Source organism: Physcomitrium patens, chromosome 1 (genome assembly GCF_059467195.1).
Source record: "Physcomitrium patens ecotype Gransden chromosome 1, ASM5946719v1, whole genome shotgun sequence".
NCBI lineage: Eukaryota > Viridiplantae > Streptophyta > Bryopsida > Funariales > Funariaceae > Physcomitrium > Physcomitrium patens.
Genome location: NC_143410.1, coordinates 24,366,771 through 24,383,575, shown reverse-complemented (window position 1 = coordinate 24,383,575; position 16,805 = coordinate 24,366,771). Strand labels below are relative to the sequence as shown.

Here is a 16,805-nt window from a genome sequence, read left to right as displayed (position 1 = left end):
AATGGAGACAAAAACTATCTTTGATTGGCTATATATCTCATTTTTTTAATTAAAAATAAAGAAAAAATAAAGCAACATCTTAACTTTTGATCAATTAGAGATCAAAATGTATATGCTATTGTTGCAAATTGGCAAAAGTAGCACTACAAAATCAATTGGCATAGAGCTTGGAAGCACTACAACATGGAATGGCATAGAACATAATGGAACAACATTCAACATGGAGTTTTACATCATATGAAGCTTCAAACAAAAGATTAATTTATGATGCATAGTTTACAATGATGTTTTGTGGCCAACCGCATGGATTTCCACTGGTATTAAATAATGTAGTTAATCAATGCAACTATTTGTAGTAAATAAATACCAGTGCATTTATACACATGTTCCAAAGTCATAAAAAATACTCAAATCACTTATATGAGTAACATTGCAACTTTTCACAATCCACCTATTTACATGTCATGCAACCATGTACCTGATACCAAAATCATATGAATTTCATTTCATAAACAATCAAATACATCAACTTACACCAAAATTCAAAAAGGAATGGAAAACCATGGGCTTGAATTCTTCCTGACTTATTTTCAAAGACAATATGCCCAAAATGAGCCCAAAATGAAAATGCAATATGGAAAGCATTTTCAGAACAGTGGTCAACAGAGGAAGTCCTCACAAGACCCTGGAGCTGTGGACCACAAGCGCAAGGCACGGAACGCAGCGAAAGCCGAGGCACGATCATGCGCCACACCTCGATCAACCCCGCGTTGGAGATCCGCGATCGCTGTGCGAACAGCGAAAAATTGCGACACTGGACGAAAACCCATGTCAGCCAAAGCCAGGGCTCCTTCTCACTGTGGATCACGCCCAGCCTTTGATGGTGAAGGCGAGGCGATCGCCTACCCAAGCCACCCGAATTGAGGAATCCAGTTGGCGCAGTAGCATTAGCCGCTCAGGATATAGAACTCCCGGGGAGGCCAATCCAAGGCGGTGTAATCGATAAGGAGGATCGTGCGCCACTCGTTGATCGTCTCGCCGAGAACGACAAGTCGCGGTGAGCTTGCGGCCGCGGGTGGTTTAAGCTGGGACTATATGCTCTACTGGGAATCTCCCCTCAGGCACCCAGTTCTTGCAGCGTTCGTCGCACCGATCCCGCGGTGAGGCTTGCTACGGCCTGGTTCTTTTGGGCTTGAATCAGTGGTTAGAGGTCAACGAAGTCGCAACAATGGCCGTCGCCAGCAGTGCCACTGTATCGCAGCTCACATCGGTGTCAACTTCCTCCATCGTGAGGTCGTCCCGGAGCTTGCAGTCCAGCCCCGTGGTGTCGTTCGGCGTTAAGAATGTGAGCCGCGTCGTGGCCATGGCTACCAAGAAGGTTTCGGCCAGGCCTGCTGCTGGAGGCAAGAAGTCGTGGATCCCCGCAGTGAAGGGTGGAGGCAACCTCACCGACCCCGAGTGGTTGGATGGCTCGTAAGTACCACATCTCTTCTCTTTTTGCAACAGATAAGTCCCAAACTCTTGAAATCTGAGTAGCTTTGGACATTGTTGGTCTTCAGCACTGCAGCAATGGGTGATTTCGTCTCTGTAATCAGACGCAAAACATTACTGGCATTTCCAGCGAGTCACCGATTCATATAACGGATGTCTGTGTCGCCGCTACGTCATCTAGCGCGTTTGTGGCTCTGCATTGTCCTTCACTGGTGTAATGTGCCTTGTCATGGTAGCAAGGTTTAATGCATATGTACAAACTATCTGTTGTAGGCTTCCCGGCGACTACGGATTCGACCCCTTGGGCTTGGGCAGGGACCCCGCCGCCTTGAAATGGTATAGAGAAGCAGAGCTCATCCACGGAAGGTGGGCAATGGCTGCCGTTGTCGGTATCTTCGTCGGACAGGGATGGAGCGGCGTTCCATGGTTCGAAGCTGGTGCTGACCCCGCCGCGCTGGCACCATTCTCGTTCGGAAGTCTGTTGGGCACCCAGCTGCTGTTGATGGGATGGGTGGAGACCAAGAGGTGGATCGACTTCTTGAATCCCGGCACGCAGTCGGTAGAGTGGGCAACTCCGTGGTCGAGGACCGCAGAGAACTTCAACAACTCGACCGGGCTGCAGGGATACCCCGGAGGCAAGTTCTTCGACCCATTGGCGCTGGCAGGATCAGTGCAGGGAGGGCAGTACGTGCCAGACTTCTCCAAGCTGGAGAGGTTGCAACTCGCCGAAATCAAGCACGCTCGTCTTGCGATGGTGGCGATGCTCATCTTCTACTTCGAAGCCGGCCAGGGATTCACCCCTCTCGGTGCCTTGGGTCTGTAAATACCAATCTTTTCCTTTTTTGCACCGCAATGTACCATTCACCCTTTTCAATGAAAGCGAGCCACTGGTCTGATTAATTCTCAGTGACCGGTGGTCGCCTAACGCTCAAATTGGGCTAGAACTGAATACATATTAGGTCAGTGTATGTGGGTTCGACTTCTGTAATTATTTTGCATGCAGCTACATTTTGGAAGAGCTGGATTGTTTCACACATGAACTTCCATTGCAGTTGAAATCTCTAGTACTTGCTCTGGTGAATTGATGGGGTTACAGATACAAATTGTGTTTACATGCTCGGATACTCATCAAAGAATGAACCAACATCGAAATGACCCATAACAGATATGGTAAACGATGGTGGAAAAATTTCAGTCTGACAAATTTGACAATGTAGAAATATCAAAACTTCTCTGCTATAATCAACAACGCAACATGTAAACGACATAACCTTCCCATTGAACACAATCCCTCACTCACAAAACAAAATTGTTATCTGAATCACAACTCCCTACCGGATATACCCTAGACAGCAATTAAAATACAAGATAATTAGTTGCCTCGAAGGAAATTCTTCAACGGAAGAGGGCATTGCCTATACATGTCACATGCAAATCTGTTACAAATCGAAGGAAATTACTTAAATGGTACTGTACCTGGTAAACATAAAAAACGACAGGCTGTTTCATTTACAATTATGATATGTTCTTAGTCTAATACACGGTAAGGATGTCCTTGTACTATTAATGTTGCCAATGTTTTCAAAGGTATTTATTTGTTACAAAAATATCATAAAGCATCAAAATGATTATGACGAAGAGAAATCAAAACAATTTACATAATATAATCGTGAGATACTTATTTCTAAGATCAAACACAGCTACAATCTTTTTCTTAGCTCCATTGACAAACCAAAGTTTAAACTTCTTCCAAGATTCTATTTTTGATATTTATTTTTGATATTTTATAATATAATAAGATCTATAAAAAGGATTTAGATTCTAGTATGTATAAATTACATCTTTGTTAAAAAAACATTATTATTTTTTAATCTTGATTTTTAATTATTATTTATGTTATAATAAGAATGATAATAAATTTGCAAACTTATAACATTTCATCTTTTTTTTTATTGATTATATTATCAACATTTTATTGATATTTTCCTTGCTCATTCAAAATATTTTTAATTTCAATTGTTATAAATCTTAGGAAAATCTTATAAAGTATAAAAATTATTATTTTCTATTTTATACATATATGAATATATTAAATAACACTCTAATTAAATCTCAAATATGTTTTTAGTATTTCTCACTTATAATAATATATGACTCAATCAAATGGAAGAATAGATTATATATATGTCCAAGGTCATACAATTATACTATTATGATATTTAATTATTCTAAATATTTTTTTAGTCTCAATATTAATATAATGCCAAGATTGTTTTTAAACAACTCTATTTGAGTTATATTTTAAACTTTATTTGAACTTCTAGTACTTATATTTGATGATCCAAGAAGTTTCTATAATATTCCTTCAAATTCATTTTGGAAAAGAATCAAATAGTCTTTATTCAAAAACTTTTTAAAAGGCTCCTTTGAAATTTCATCTCTTTCATATAAACTCCAAATGACTCAAAATCTACACCAAAACCGTAGCCAAAAACCTAAACTTGCTAATCTTAACCTCTAAAGCTCAAATGCCCCCGAAAAACTAATATGGCCTCAAGCAGCCTCCTTGAAGCCCATTGGTCATGATTTTTGACCAATAGGAATAGAAATTTTTATCATCCATCTCCATTCATCTATATGGATGTCCTAAACTCTCTTTTTGCTACCAAAATCCCTCTCCAACTCTTTTCTTTACAAGATTTATTCAATATATGTCCTAAACACCAAATTAAAGTAACAAAATAAGACTATAAGGGTCACCAATATCTAACAAAGGTGACTCTAAATATTTAAATTTACTACCAACAAAATCAATCTCAAAAGCCACTATCAAAAGAAAATAAAGTTATACAAATTCTAATAGTAATCCTTTCAAACAACCTCTTTTTAAAGTAGTAATTTAACCATACTGTACAACCAATTAAAATCCAATAATATGGCTCTTATCATATTGCTAAGTAAATTGTACATTAAATATATAATCACATTATTTTTACATGGTAGCCAAACTACAATATAACACTGTGATATGTGGTATTATTTGTATTTATAGTAGAGTATTGATTTTGTACCTACTATCACTCTTTTGGAAATAATGCACACGTACGGAAAGCAACAGAGAATTGGCAACTAAGGTTGGAGAAAGAACTTTCTCAACTATACTTTATGCATATTTCTTGATGAATTCTAAACTAGGATGAAAGAGTTATTGGAAGTTGAAGTCAGCATTTGGAATCTAAAGAGTTGTAAGTGATCCAAATTGTTAATAGTTGTGTTTTGAGCTATATCTTGTACAATTTGACAAGATTTTGGCAAAGAACCATTAAGAATATGTATTTTTATATTACTAAATTTTATACATAAGATTTGTGATATTTGGATTTTGGGTTTGTGAGATATGAAGAAAATAGTATTTAGGTGCTTGTAAATTAGGGTTTTAGAGCACTTGCTAGAATTTTTAAGATGCCAAATGATCGGTAGTGAATTTATAGTTGAATTTTTGCAAGATAAAGCTTAAGGGTGAATTCTATAATATTCGTGAATTTGAAAAAATTTGAACGGTTGGATCAAGAAACATGAATTTCTAAAATTTGGAAAGAAAAAATCATTTGTAAGAATATTATATTTTGAAGAGATTTTATTATAACTTGAGTATTTTATATAAAATAAAGGAGTATTTTGGGAGCCAAGACTTTATATATATGTTGATGATGGATATATGGATCTATGGTTGAATTTTTGTATAAAGATGAGCTTTTGAGAAGAGATTGTAAATTTCTTTTCAAGTTATTAAAAACCTAATGTACAAGCAAATGGTTAGCTATGATTTGGTATAGCCAAGAATATTAGAAAATTTCTAGATATTTTAGAAAGCCTTATGTACAAACCTTCTTAAATATAAAAAAATTTATTAATATAACATCTTTTTGATATTATAGTATTTATTTGTCTTCTACCTTTAAGGTTAAATATCTTATTGGAGCTTGGCCAATAAGTTAAAACTAAACTCTCTACAGCAAGGTACCTAGTGTATTCCCAAATAGAAAACCACACAATACAACAATAATTTTGTAAAAGTTGGATTCTTAATTTTATAACCAAGTATTAGTTGGAATTAAATAGCCCTACGTGTTTGAAATGGATTAAAGAGAATTTTCTAAGGCCATGAATCTCAAAGAAAAAAAACCTTTATATACTCTTATAATACTGAAAAAAACTAAAAAATCACTCAAAGATAATATAGTATTAAACAAGAATGGTTTTTACCAAAGAAAAGAAGACTAAAAAATATTGAAACAAGACTAAGAACTAAAAAAATATTGATAAGAATGAAGAAGGCTTTACTCTTGCCTCCAAATATATTCTTAACTAAGAGCTATATAGCGATGTCTTTTTGGACCTCCAAAACATGTTGATTTTGCAAGAAAAATATTTTAACTTGCAAGGTAATTTTTTTATATGTTAGCTGCATAGTTAGCTTATTCCACAAGCTACTAATATGTGATTAACTTATTGATCATGTTTCTAACCTATCAATCATCTACAAACACATGTAAACTCAAAGTAACATCTATAAAGCTTTAAAGAATCTTTTTTAAATATTATAAAATAAATTTATTTTTATCTATTTTTACTTAATCATATAAGTAAATATTAGACTAAGTATGTATGTTTGTGACATTACCCTCCTTTCTATAGATAAGTTCCATGAGGAGTAGTGATCATCTTTTGCGGATCTTATAATTTTTCATCTTGGTTTTGATGGATGATGACAATAAAAAGCCTCAACATTCTTTGTTGCATTTGCAAGATTCTTTGTTGGCTCTCATATGCATTCATTAATATCATATTCATGCCAATGAACAAGATATTCTAACATATTTTGGCATTGTTTTAAATCTAAGACTTCTTCTATCTCAATTTTTTTATTATTATTTATTTTTATAAGAAGAGATGGTACTTATCTTCTTTCCAAAATATTGACCATCTTACATGTCTCAAAAAGAGATAGGTGAAATATGGCATGGATCTTCATAGACTTTAGTAGATATAAATAATAAACAATATCATTAATTTGTTCATAAATAAAAAAAAAATGTCTAAACTTATAATAATCCAACTTGTTACAAAGATAAGTAATCTTGATATTGTAACAAAATAGCCATATCTGGTCACCTACGTTGAATTATTGTTATTCTTTGTGATATACATTTATATTGATCTTTTATTATTCTTGAGCTTCTTTTAATTATGCCTTCATTGTTGTATGTAACTCTAACAAACGATTTGTCAAATCTTCTATTACATGATTATCAACTTTTGAAAAGTCAAAAGTATCAAGTCATAGATGATAACCATAATTGATAAATATATATATATATATATATATATATATATATTTGTTGAGTAGAAGAATGTATCAAATTATTTTATGCAAATTCTGCCAATGGCAAAAGAATTGTCCAATCATCTTGATGATAGTTAATGATATACCTAAAATATTACTCAAAACTTGATTCACTTGTTCCATTTGTCTATCAGTTTGAAGATAGAAAGCCAAAGAAATCTTTATATCCACATATAGAATTTTAAAAATATTTCTTCAAAAACTTGATACAAATTGAGTTTTCTCAGTTGATATAATATCTTTTAGCAATCTATAATAGCAATAGGTATTGCCAAGAAAAAACTTAGCTATTTTTTTTTACTTAAGGTAGATTTTGTACAAGATAAAAAAATATGCCATCTTGATAAAACAATCTATTATCATAAATATAAAATCATACAAATCTAATACTAGAAGATTTGTAATAAAATCCATAGAAATAAAAGACTATAATTGTTCTCAAATAATTAATGGCTAAAATAGTCCATAAGATTGATGTCAAGAAATTTTAGATCTTAAACAAATATCACATGATTGTACAAAGTCTTTGAGTGCTTTCTACATTTGATGCCATGAAAAATCTTTTCATGTTAGCTCTAAAGTCTTATTGTATCCAAAATATCAAGTTGTTGAAAAGTCATGATGAGCTTAAAAAATACGTAATTGTACCTTACTTTTGTGAATATGTAATTGTCCTTCAAAATAGAGTAGGTTGTTTTTGAACTCAAAATTGGAAGTATCATAAGACTTAAAAGAAATATTCTTGATATCATAAATAAGAAGATTAAAGGACATACTTGATTAAATTTATTTGAAAAAGATTGAATCAACAATTAATGTTAATTTTATTTCTCAAAATTAAAAATACTCCAACTTCAAAAAATTGTTCTTTATTGATTAAAAAATACATCCTTTTTTTTTGGTATAAGATAAGAATATCTAAAAAAGATGACTAACAACCTTTATTATTTTTTAGGTCAATAAATGATTTTGATATCAAATCTTAATAAAGACATGTTTCAATAAGCTTGGCAATAATTCAAAATACTTATTGACATAAAATACTCAAGGTTCTTGTGATTTGTATATATGGTGACTAAACTTGAAGTGCCTTTTAGATAATGACACCATTCTTAAAATGAATCTATAATTGCAATGAGTTATTTATTTTGGATCTCATAATTAATCTTGACTATTGAAATTTTTTTGGAATAGAAAGCTATTAGATAGAGTTTATCATCTACTCCTATTTGTGACAATACTACACCTAAGAAAAATTTTGATGCATCTATTTCCATAAAAATACCTTAGAGAAGTCAATATAATATAAGATTAGTAAAGAAATAAACTCCTTCTTTAAAGCATCAAACAATGCTTGAACTTCTTTATTCTATTTAAGTTTATTTTTACAATTCAAATATATAAATAGAATTACAATTTGAAAAAAATTCTTGATAAAGATCTTATAGTAATTAAAAAAGTCTAAAAAGTATTGTACATCTCTTATTATTTTTGGAATCTTCCAATCTATAATAATCTAGATTTTTTTAGATTTAACATTAGCCCTTCATTGGAAATGATGTATTCTAAGAAGTCAATTTGAATAGTATGGAATACACACTTTTTTTAATTTGGCATATAATCTTACATCTCTAAATTTTTGTAATACACATCAAATATAAACTTCATACTTTTTTATATTCTTAGAGTAAATTAAGATATTTTCTAAATAAAAAATAACAAAATTATCAAGAAATACATGAACAACATCATTCATTAAATGTTAAAAAGCAATTGATGCATTTATGAGTCCAAAAGGCATAATATTATATTTGAAATATCCATATTTGATTCAAAACATAATTTTCCATTCATCTCTTTCTTTAATGCATATTAAATTATAAGCTCTTTATAAATTTATTTTTATATAGATCTTTATTTAATTTTATTCATCATAAAGTCTTGAAAACAAAGATAGAAGATACCTATTGTTGATGGTGATCTTATGTCAAGGACAAGAACTCGATGAAAAAATAATTTAGACAAGTGAGCCTTCACTCAAAGAGAGGTAACAAAATATACATAAACAAGTATATATATTGAAAGAGAAACTGGAATGGCTATTGCCAAAAGACAAGAAAACTAAAGACCCTTGAAACTAGTCTAGAAGCAAGAAAGGAGTTGACAAGAGTGAAGAAGCCTTCACTCTTGCCTCTATATATACTATCTAACTAGGGGCTACGTGGCGACGTTCTATAAGACCTCTAATATGTGTTGACTTTGTAGGACACATGCCTTGACTTACAAGGCAAGTTTTTCTACTTGTGGGCCACATAGTTAGCTTGATCTTCAAGCTAACAACATGTGTGGCACATGACCAACTTGTTGACCACGTTTCTAATCCAAAAAGTCAATTAAAGACACCTATGAAGTCAAAGCAGCATCTAGGAAGTTTCTAGAAAGCTTCCATATTAAATACTATAGAATTAACTTACTTTTATCTACTTTTACTTACTTCTACCTATTTCTATATGTAATTATTAGCTTATATGATTATGGCCGTGACATTACTCCCCCTTCTAGGGACGAATTCCACGAGGAGCGGTCATCATATGTTGAGAAAATCTATGATGCGACGAATTGTATTCGTCACATACTCTGATCTCTGTTCTCTTCGAAGATGATTGATAGGGCCTCTCAACCATCGGTAGTGTCCCATACCAGGGCGGGAAGACCACCCAATTATTTGATCATTGTTGAGGCCTTCGTAACTTCCTTCGAATAGAATATTTGAAACACCATCAGGAGTTGTTCCTACTTCTAGCAAAATCACCAAACATCGGGAGTCCCTTCCCAAATCATGATACCAAACGCGTTGTATCTCACCATCTATTTGAGGAAGAACATGTCGTTCTTGAAGATCTTCATCTCGATTGCGTCGTCTTGGAGGTTGTGATAATCGTAATGTCTCGTCCGACAGGTCAGTAAATAAAGGCTCTTGAGTTGAATCCACTGGTTGTTGGTTCTCCATCTCCTGAGCGCCACTACTACAACGAAGCTACGAACAAGAATTGAAAGTAGAATGTTATCTTGCCTAGATGTTGTTTCTTTTATAAAGAAGGTTTTCATCTTGATTTTGATGGATGTCGTCGATGAAAAGCCTCTACCGCCTTTGCTGCATTTGTAAGATTCTTTATTGGCTCCCATTAGCGTTCACTAATACCATATCCGCACCAATGGACAAGATATTCTAATTTATTTCGACGTCACCTTGAATCTAAGATTTTTTCTACTTCAAACTCTTCATTATTGTCCACTTCTATAGGATGAGGTGGAGCTTGTCGTCTTCTTGGTATGTCCACTATCTTGTATGGTTCAAAAAGAGACACATGGAATACTGGATGGATTTTCATTGACTCTGGTAGATCTAAACGATATGCAACTGGATTGATTTGTGCAGAAATAGAAAATGGTCCCAGCCTTCGATAGTCCAACTTGTCACAAGGACGAGTGGTCTTGATATTGCGACGAAGTAGCCAAACCTTATCACCCAAGACGAATGATGGTTGTTCCTTTTGATAGACATCCGCATTGGCCTTTTGTTGTTCTTGAGCCTCTTTTAACTGCACCTTCATCATTGCATGTAGCTCTGATAAATGAATTGCCAAATCTTTCGCAGCAGGATTATCAACTTTTGAAAAGTCAAAAGTATCAAGTCGTGGATGATAACCATAATTAGTAAAAAAAGGTGTTTTGTAGAAGAGTGTACCGTGTTATTGTAAGCAAACTCTGCCAATGGCAAAAGAGTTGTCCAATCATCTTGTTGGTAATTAATGGTACATCTTAAATATTGCTCCAAAACTTGATTAACATGCTCCATTTGTCCATCAGTTTGAAGATGGAATGCCGTAGATAGTTTTATATCGACTTTAAGAATCTTGAAAAGAGTCCCCCAAAATCTTGATACAAATTGAGTTCCCCTATCTGATATAATATCCTTGGATAATCCATGATAGCGATAGATATTGTCAAGAAAGAGCTTAGCTGTTTCTTCACCTGCGATAGATTTTGTACATGGTATAAAATATGCCATCTTCGTAAAACGATCTACTATCACGAATATAGAGTCATAAGAACCTGAGATTGGAAGATCCGTGATGAAGTCCATAGAAACAGAAGACCATGGTTGTTCTGGAATGGGTAATGGCTGAAGAAGTCCAAAAGGTCGATGACAAGGAGTTTTTGATCTTGAGCAAACATCACATGATTGTACAAAATCTTTAACTGCCTTCCACATTTGAGGCCACCAAAAATCCCTAGATATCAGCTCCAAAGTCTTATTATATCCGAAATGTCCTGCTATTGGGAAGTCGTGACGAGCTTGAAGAACACGTAAATGTGCTTCTCCTTTTGGAACATATAGGCGTCCTTCGAAATAGAGTAGGTTGTTCTTGAATTCAAATTTAGATGGATCATGAGATTTAGAAGAATTGTTCTTGATATCATGAACAAGAGGGTCTGAAGACATACTTAATTGGACTTGCTTAAGGAAAGTTAAATCAACAGTCAATGTTGATTTTATTGCTCGAAGATAAAATTATTCCAGCTTCAAGAGAACCGTTCTTTGTTGCTCAAAAGCTGCATCTCCTTCTTTTGGTGCAAGATAAGAACGTCTAGACAAGGCATCGGATAAACCTTGTTGTTTTCCTAGCCGATAAGTGATGATGAACTCGAATCTTGAAAAAGACATGCTCCAACGAGCTTGGCGACGATTTAATACGCGTGCTGACATAAAATATTCGAGGTTCTTGTGATCCATATACACGGTGACTGGACTAGAAGCACCTTCTAGATAATGATGCCATTCTTGAAAAGAATCCACAATTGCAAGAAGTTCTTTGTCGTGGATATCATAATTGATTTCTGCTGCTGAGAATTTTCTTGAATGAAAGGCTATTGGATGAAGTTTGTCATCTGTTCCCATTTGTGATAAAATCGCACATAGAGCAAAGTTCGATGCATCTATTTCCATAAAGAATGCTTTAAAAAAATCAACACGATACAAGATTGGTGCAGAAACAAACGCTGTCTTCAAAGATTCAAAAGCAACTTCCGCTTCTTGATTTCATTGGAGTTTGTCTTTACAAGTCAAACGTGTAAGTAGAGCTACAACTCGAGAGAAGTCTTTGATGAAGTTCCGATAGTAGTTGGCAAATCCCAAAAAACATTGGACATCTCTTACCGTTTTTGAGATCTTCCAGTCTATAATAGTTTGAACTTTCTTAGGATCCATCATAAGTCCATCATTTGAAATGATGTAACCTAAGAAATCGAGTTGAGTAGTGTGGAATACACACTTTTCTATCTTGGCATAGAGTCCTGCATCTCTTAATTTTTGTAACACACGACGAACATGAAGTTCATGTTCTTTTGGATTCTTAGAATAGATCAAGATGTCGTCTAGATAACATACTACAAAATCGTCCAAAAACTCTCAAAAAACATCATTCATTAGATGTTGAAAAGCTGCTGGTGCATTTGTAAGTCCAAAAAGCATGACGTTGTATTCAAAATGTCCATACCTAGTTCGAAACGCAGTCTTCCATTCATCTCCTTCTTTGATGCGTACTAGATTGTATGCTCCCCGAAGATCTATTTTTGTATAGATCTTAGCTTGATTCAGCTGATCAAGAAGTCCGGATATTAAAGGTAGTGGATACCTGTTTTTGATGGTAATCTTGTTGAGTCCTCGATAATCAACACACATCCGTAATGATCCATCTTTTTTCTTCACAAATAGAATTGGAGCTCCTGCCGGAGATTTAGAATGGCGTATAAAATTCTTGGCTAGATTTTCTTCAATATACTCCTTGAGTTCAGCCAACTCATTTTGTGATAAACTATACATTGGTCCGAATGGCGGTTGTGCTTCTTCTTGAAGGTCAATTGAGCAATCATAGGGACGATGTTCCGGGAGTGTATCCGCATTCTTTTTTTCAAATACATCTTGAAATCCTTGATATTGGCTTGGAATGCCACTTGAAGTCTTTTCACCAGTAGAAACGGGTGTAGTATAAATAATGTATGGTGATTCTTTCATAGCAGCATACAAGAAAGCTTTTGCACCTATAAATACGGGTTTAATTGAACTGAACTTATGACTCTCTACTTGCTTAACTACACTGTTAGTTATACTTTTAGAGAAAGTAAGAGTTCTGGAAATCCAGTCTATTTGAGGGTTGTATTTTTCTAACCACGATAAACCTAAAATGACTAGATTAGAGGGAGATCTAATGATATTAAATACTACAAAACTATTATGACTATTGATTATTACTTTTATAGGAAGGGTTTCGTGAGTAATATCTCCAGAAGACAATGGACGACCATCTATGACTTCTACATGAACAGGTTTAGTTTTCTTTACTAAAGATATACTATGTCTTTTAGTAAATTCTTCATCTAAAAAACATGCTGAGGCTCCTGAATCTAACAAGGCAAAGACTTTGTAATGTTTAGGTCCTAAAATAATATTTAATGTAAAACAAGGAGAGAGCTCTGAGGAGAGAATAGGACCTTTACTAGATGTTGTGCAAGGTTCCAGCCGCATGGTCCCTATTGTAGCTAGACAAACTCGTTTTTCGACATATTATCTTCTTTCACAGCCATACTCCTCATTTTGTGATTGCGTCGTTTCTTTGGACAATGTTGAGCAGTGTGCTTTGGTTCTCCACAATATAAACATAATCCTTCTTGACGACGACGAGTCTTTTCTTGCTCAATAAGAGGTTTGAAACGTACTGCATCAATTTGCATATCCTCTACTTCTGAGTGTATGAGTTGAACAGGTGTTGGTGTTGCCATTGAATTATAGTAACGTTGAGGTCTACTTGTACGGTTCTCAGATCGAAATTCAAAAAGACGATTGTCGCACTTCACAGCAAAGTCAATTGCTTGACTCAATGTTTGAGGATCAGATAAGTTGAGCATTAATTTTTTTACCTCATATTGTAATCCGTAGAGAAATTGGCTAATAAGTGCAGTATCATCCCACTTGATATTACTTGCAAGTTTTTAAAATTGTGAAGCGTATAATGTTATTGATTGATTGTCTTGTCATAAAATACGGATCTTATTGGTTGCAACACGAATTACATCATGTTCTCCATACATGGATCGAAACTCCACCAAAAAAAGCCTCTAGATTATCCAATATTGGATCTCGTCGTTCAAGAAAAGATGAAAACCACGATAGTGCTGAACCTGAAAGAAGCGTACCAATGAATCTAACTTGTGATCCTGGAGTTGGATAGCTTTGGGATTGAAGTTCAATCACAAGTTGCATTTGATTGATAAATCCTCGAAACTTGGATCTCGTGCCATCAAACTTCTCGGGTAGGGCAATTCTTGGTTCTCTAACATTTGAAGGACGTTCCACCATAGGAGAAAGGACATGGTTTGGTACAGATGTTGAAGCAGCTCCAACCATTTCTATATCTTCACTTCTTGCCAATCTTGTTGCTCCTTCTGGTGGTAAATTGAGTTGATGCATTGCAAGCATTAACTCCCTCAATTGCTCTTGCATTTGTGCCATTGCACTCTTCATTTCAAGAAGTTCTGCTATGATAACACTTAGAAGAGAGAAGATATCTAATATCGCTCAAGACAAATAGAAGAGAGGACTTGCGGACAAAGAAAATACTAAGGACAATATCAGTTTAGAAGAGGGTAATCCGCAACTTCTAATACGCTTATATCTTATCAAGAAAAAAGGGGTAATCCACTCTTAATCAAGATTAGACAAAGCTCTGATATTGTAGGTATACTCTTGTCAATCTGTCAAGGATAAGAACTCGATGAAAAAATAATTTAGACAAGTGAGCCTTCACTCAAAGAGAGGTAACAAAATATACATAAACAAGTATATATATTGAAAGAGAAACTAGAATGGCTATTGCCAAAAGACAAGAAAACTAAAGACCCTTGAAAGTAGACTAGAAGCAAGAAAGGAGTTGACAAGAGTGAAGAAGCCTTCACTCTTGCCTCTATATATACTATCTAACTAGGAGCTACGTGGCGACGTTCTATAGGACCTCTAATATGTGTTGACTTTGTAGGACACATGCCTTGACTTACAAGGCAAGTTTTTCTACTTGTGGGCCACATAGTTAGCTTGATCTTCAAGCTATCAACATGTGTGGCACATGGCCAACTTGTTGACCACGTTTCTAATCCAAAAAGTCAATTAAAGACACCTATGAAGTCAAAGCAGCATCTAGGAAGTTTCTAGGAAGCTTCCATATTAAATACTATAGAATTAACTTACTTTTATCTACTTTTACTTACTTCTATCTATTTCTATATGTAATTATTAGCTTACATGATTATAGCCGTGACATCTTATTAAGTCTTTAATAATCTATATATATTCATAGAAATCCATCTTTTATCTTCACAAATAAGATAGGAGCTCTTATTAGAGATTTTAAATGATATATGAAGTTTTTAGCCAAATTTTCATAAATGGATTCTTTTAATGCAACCAATTCATTTTGTGATAAGTTTTAGATCAATCCAAATAGTGGTTGAGCTCTTTCTTATAGATCAATTGAACAATCATAAAGTCAATGTTTTAGAAGAATATTTGCATTCTTCTTTCAAAAACGTCTTAAAAATCTCAATATTGCTTAAGAATACTACTTAATGTCTTTACAGCATAAAAAATAGGCATGGCATATATAGCAAAAGATGTTCTTTTTTTATAGCATGCATGAAAGCTCTTGCTCCTATCATAAAGATTTGGATATATTAAATTTATATAATTCTACTTAATAAATGAGATTTTTGATAAAAAAAATTAGAAAAATTAAAGTTTGAAGAAATTTAATCTATTTGAGGATTGTATTTTCTTAACCACAATAATTCTAAAATAATTAGATTAAAAGGAGATCTTATTATATTAGATATTATTATGCTATTATGATCTTTAATTGCTACATCTAAAAGAAGAATCTCATAGATAATATCTCTAGAAGATAATGAATGACCATCTATGACTTCTACATGTAAAAATTTAGTTTTCTTGATTAAAGATATTTTTTGTTTTTTGACAAAGTCTTTATCTATAAAATAGGCTCAAGCTCTTGAATCTAATAATACAAAGACTTAGTAATTTTTAAGTCCTAAATATACATCTAATGTAAAACGAGGTGAGGGATTTGAGGAGAGAATATAACCTTTACTTGATATTGTATATGATTATAGCTCCATAATCTCTATTGTAGCTGAAAAAACTTCTTTTTTGACACATTGTCTTCTTTGGCAATTGTACTCTTCATTTATAATTGTATTGTTTTTTTAGATAATGTTAAATAGTGTGTTTAGCTTCTCTACAATATAAGCATAAATCCTCTTAATTATGTTAAGCCTTTCCCTACTTTGTCAAGGATTTAAAACATACTATATTAATTTGCATTGATTTTGGCTTTGATGAATAAGTTTTGAAAAACTTGGAAATTGCCATCATTACTTGAATTATTTCTTTTCAATGAAGTTTTTATTCTTGAAGCATTTCAAATAATTAATTGTCACATGCAATGGCTTGAGTAATAAATTATTTTAAATATTTGCTTTTGGTATTATCAATAACAAATCTTTGATATTATCCTACAATCCATATTAAAATTTATTATTAAAGGTGTTGTCACTCCAATCCATATTACAAGTGATGTTTTGGAATTCAATAGCATATATGGTGACTAACCATGAATCTAGTTGTGACGATAAGAGCTTGATTTTTGTTTTTCTTTTTCAATTACTTTTTTCAAATGTATCCTTAAATATTTTTAGGAATAAATTTAAATCATATAAGAGTTATGAATCTTTTTTCATTAAAGGTGCAAACCAAGAGAGAGCACTTCTAGATAAA

At 33.5% G+C, this 16,805-nt stretch overlaps 1 protein-coding gene across 1 annotated transcript; it reads left to right on the top strand.

Annotated features, from left to right (window-relative positions):
- Positions 1-1,121: 1,121 nt before the first annotated feature.
- On the top strand, positions 1,122-2,440 carry LOC112288524 (chlorophyll a-b binding protein CP24 10A, chloroplastic). Its single transcript, XM_024532775.3, has 2 exons — positions 1,122-1,473; positions 1,765-2,440. The coding sequence occupies exons 1-2, from the start codon at positions 1,229-1,231 to the stop codon at positions 2,312-2,314; spliced, it is 795 nt and encodes a 264-aa protein (XP_024388543.1). The 5' UTR covers positions 1,122-1,228; the 3' UTR covers positions 2,315-2,440.
- The last annotated feature ends 14,365 nt before the right edge of the window (positions 2,441-16,805 follow it).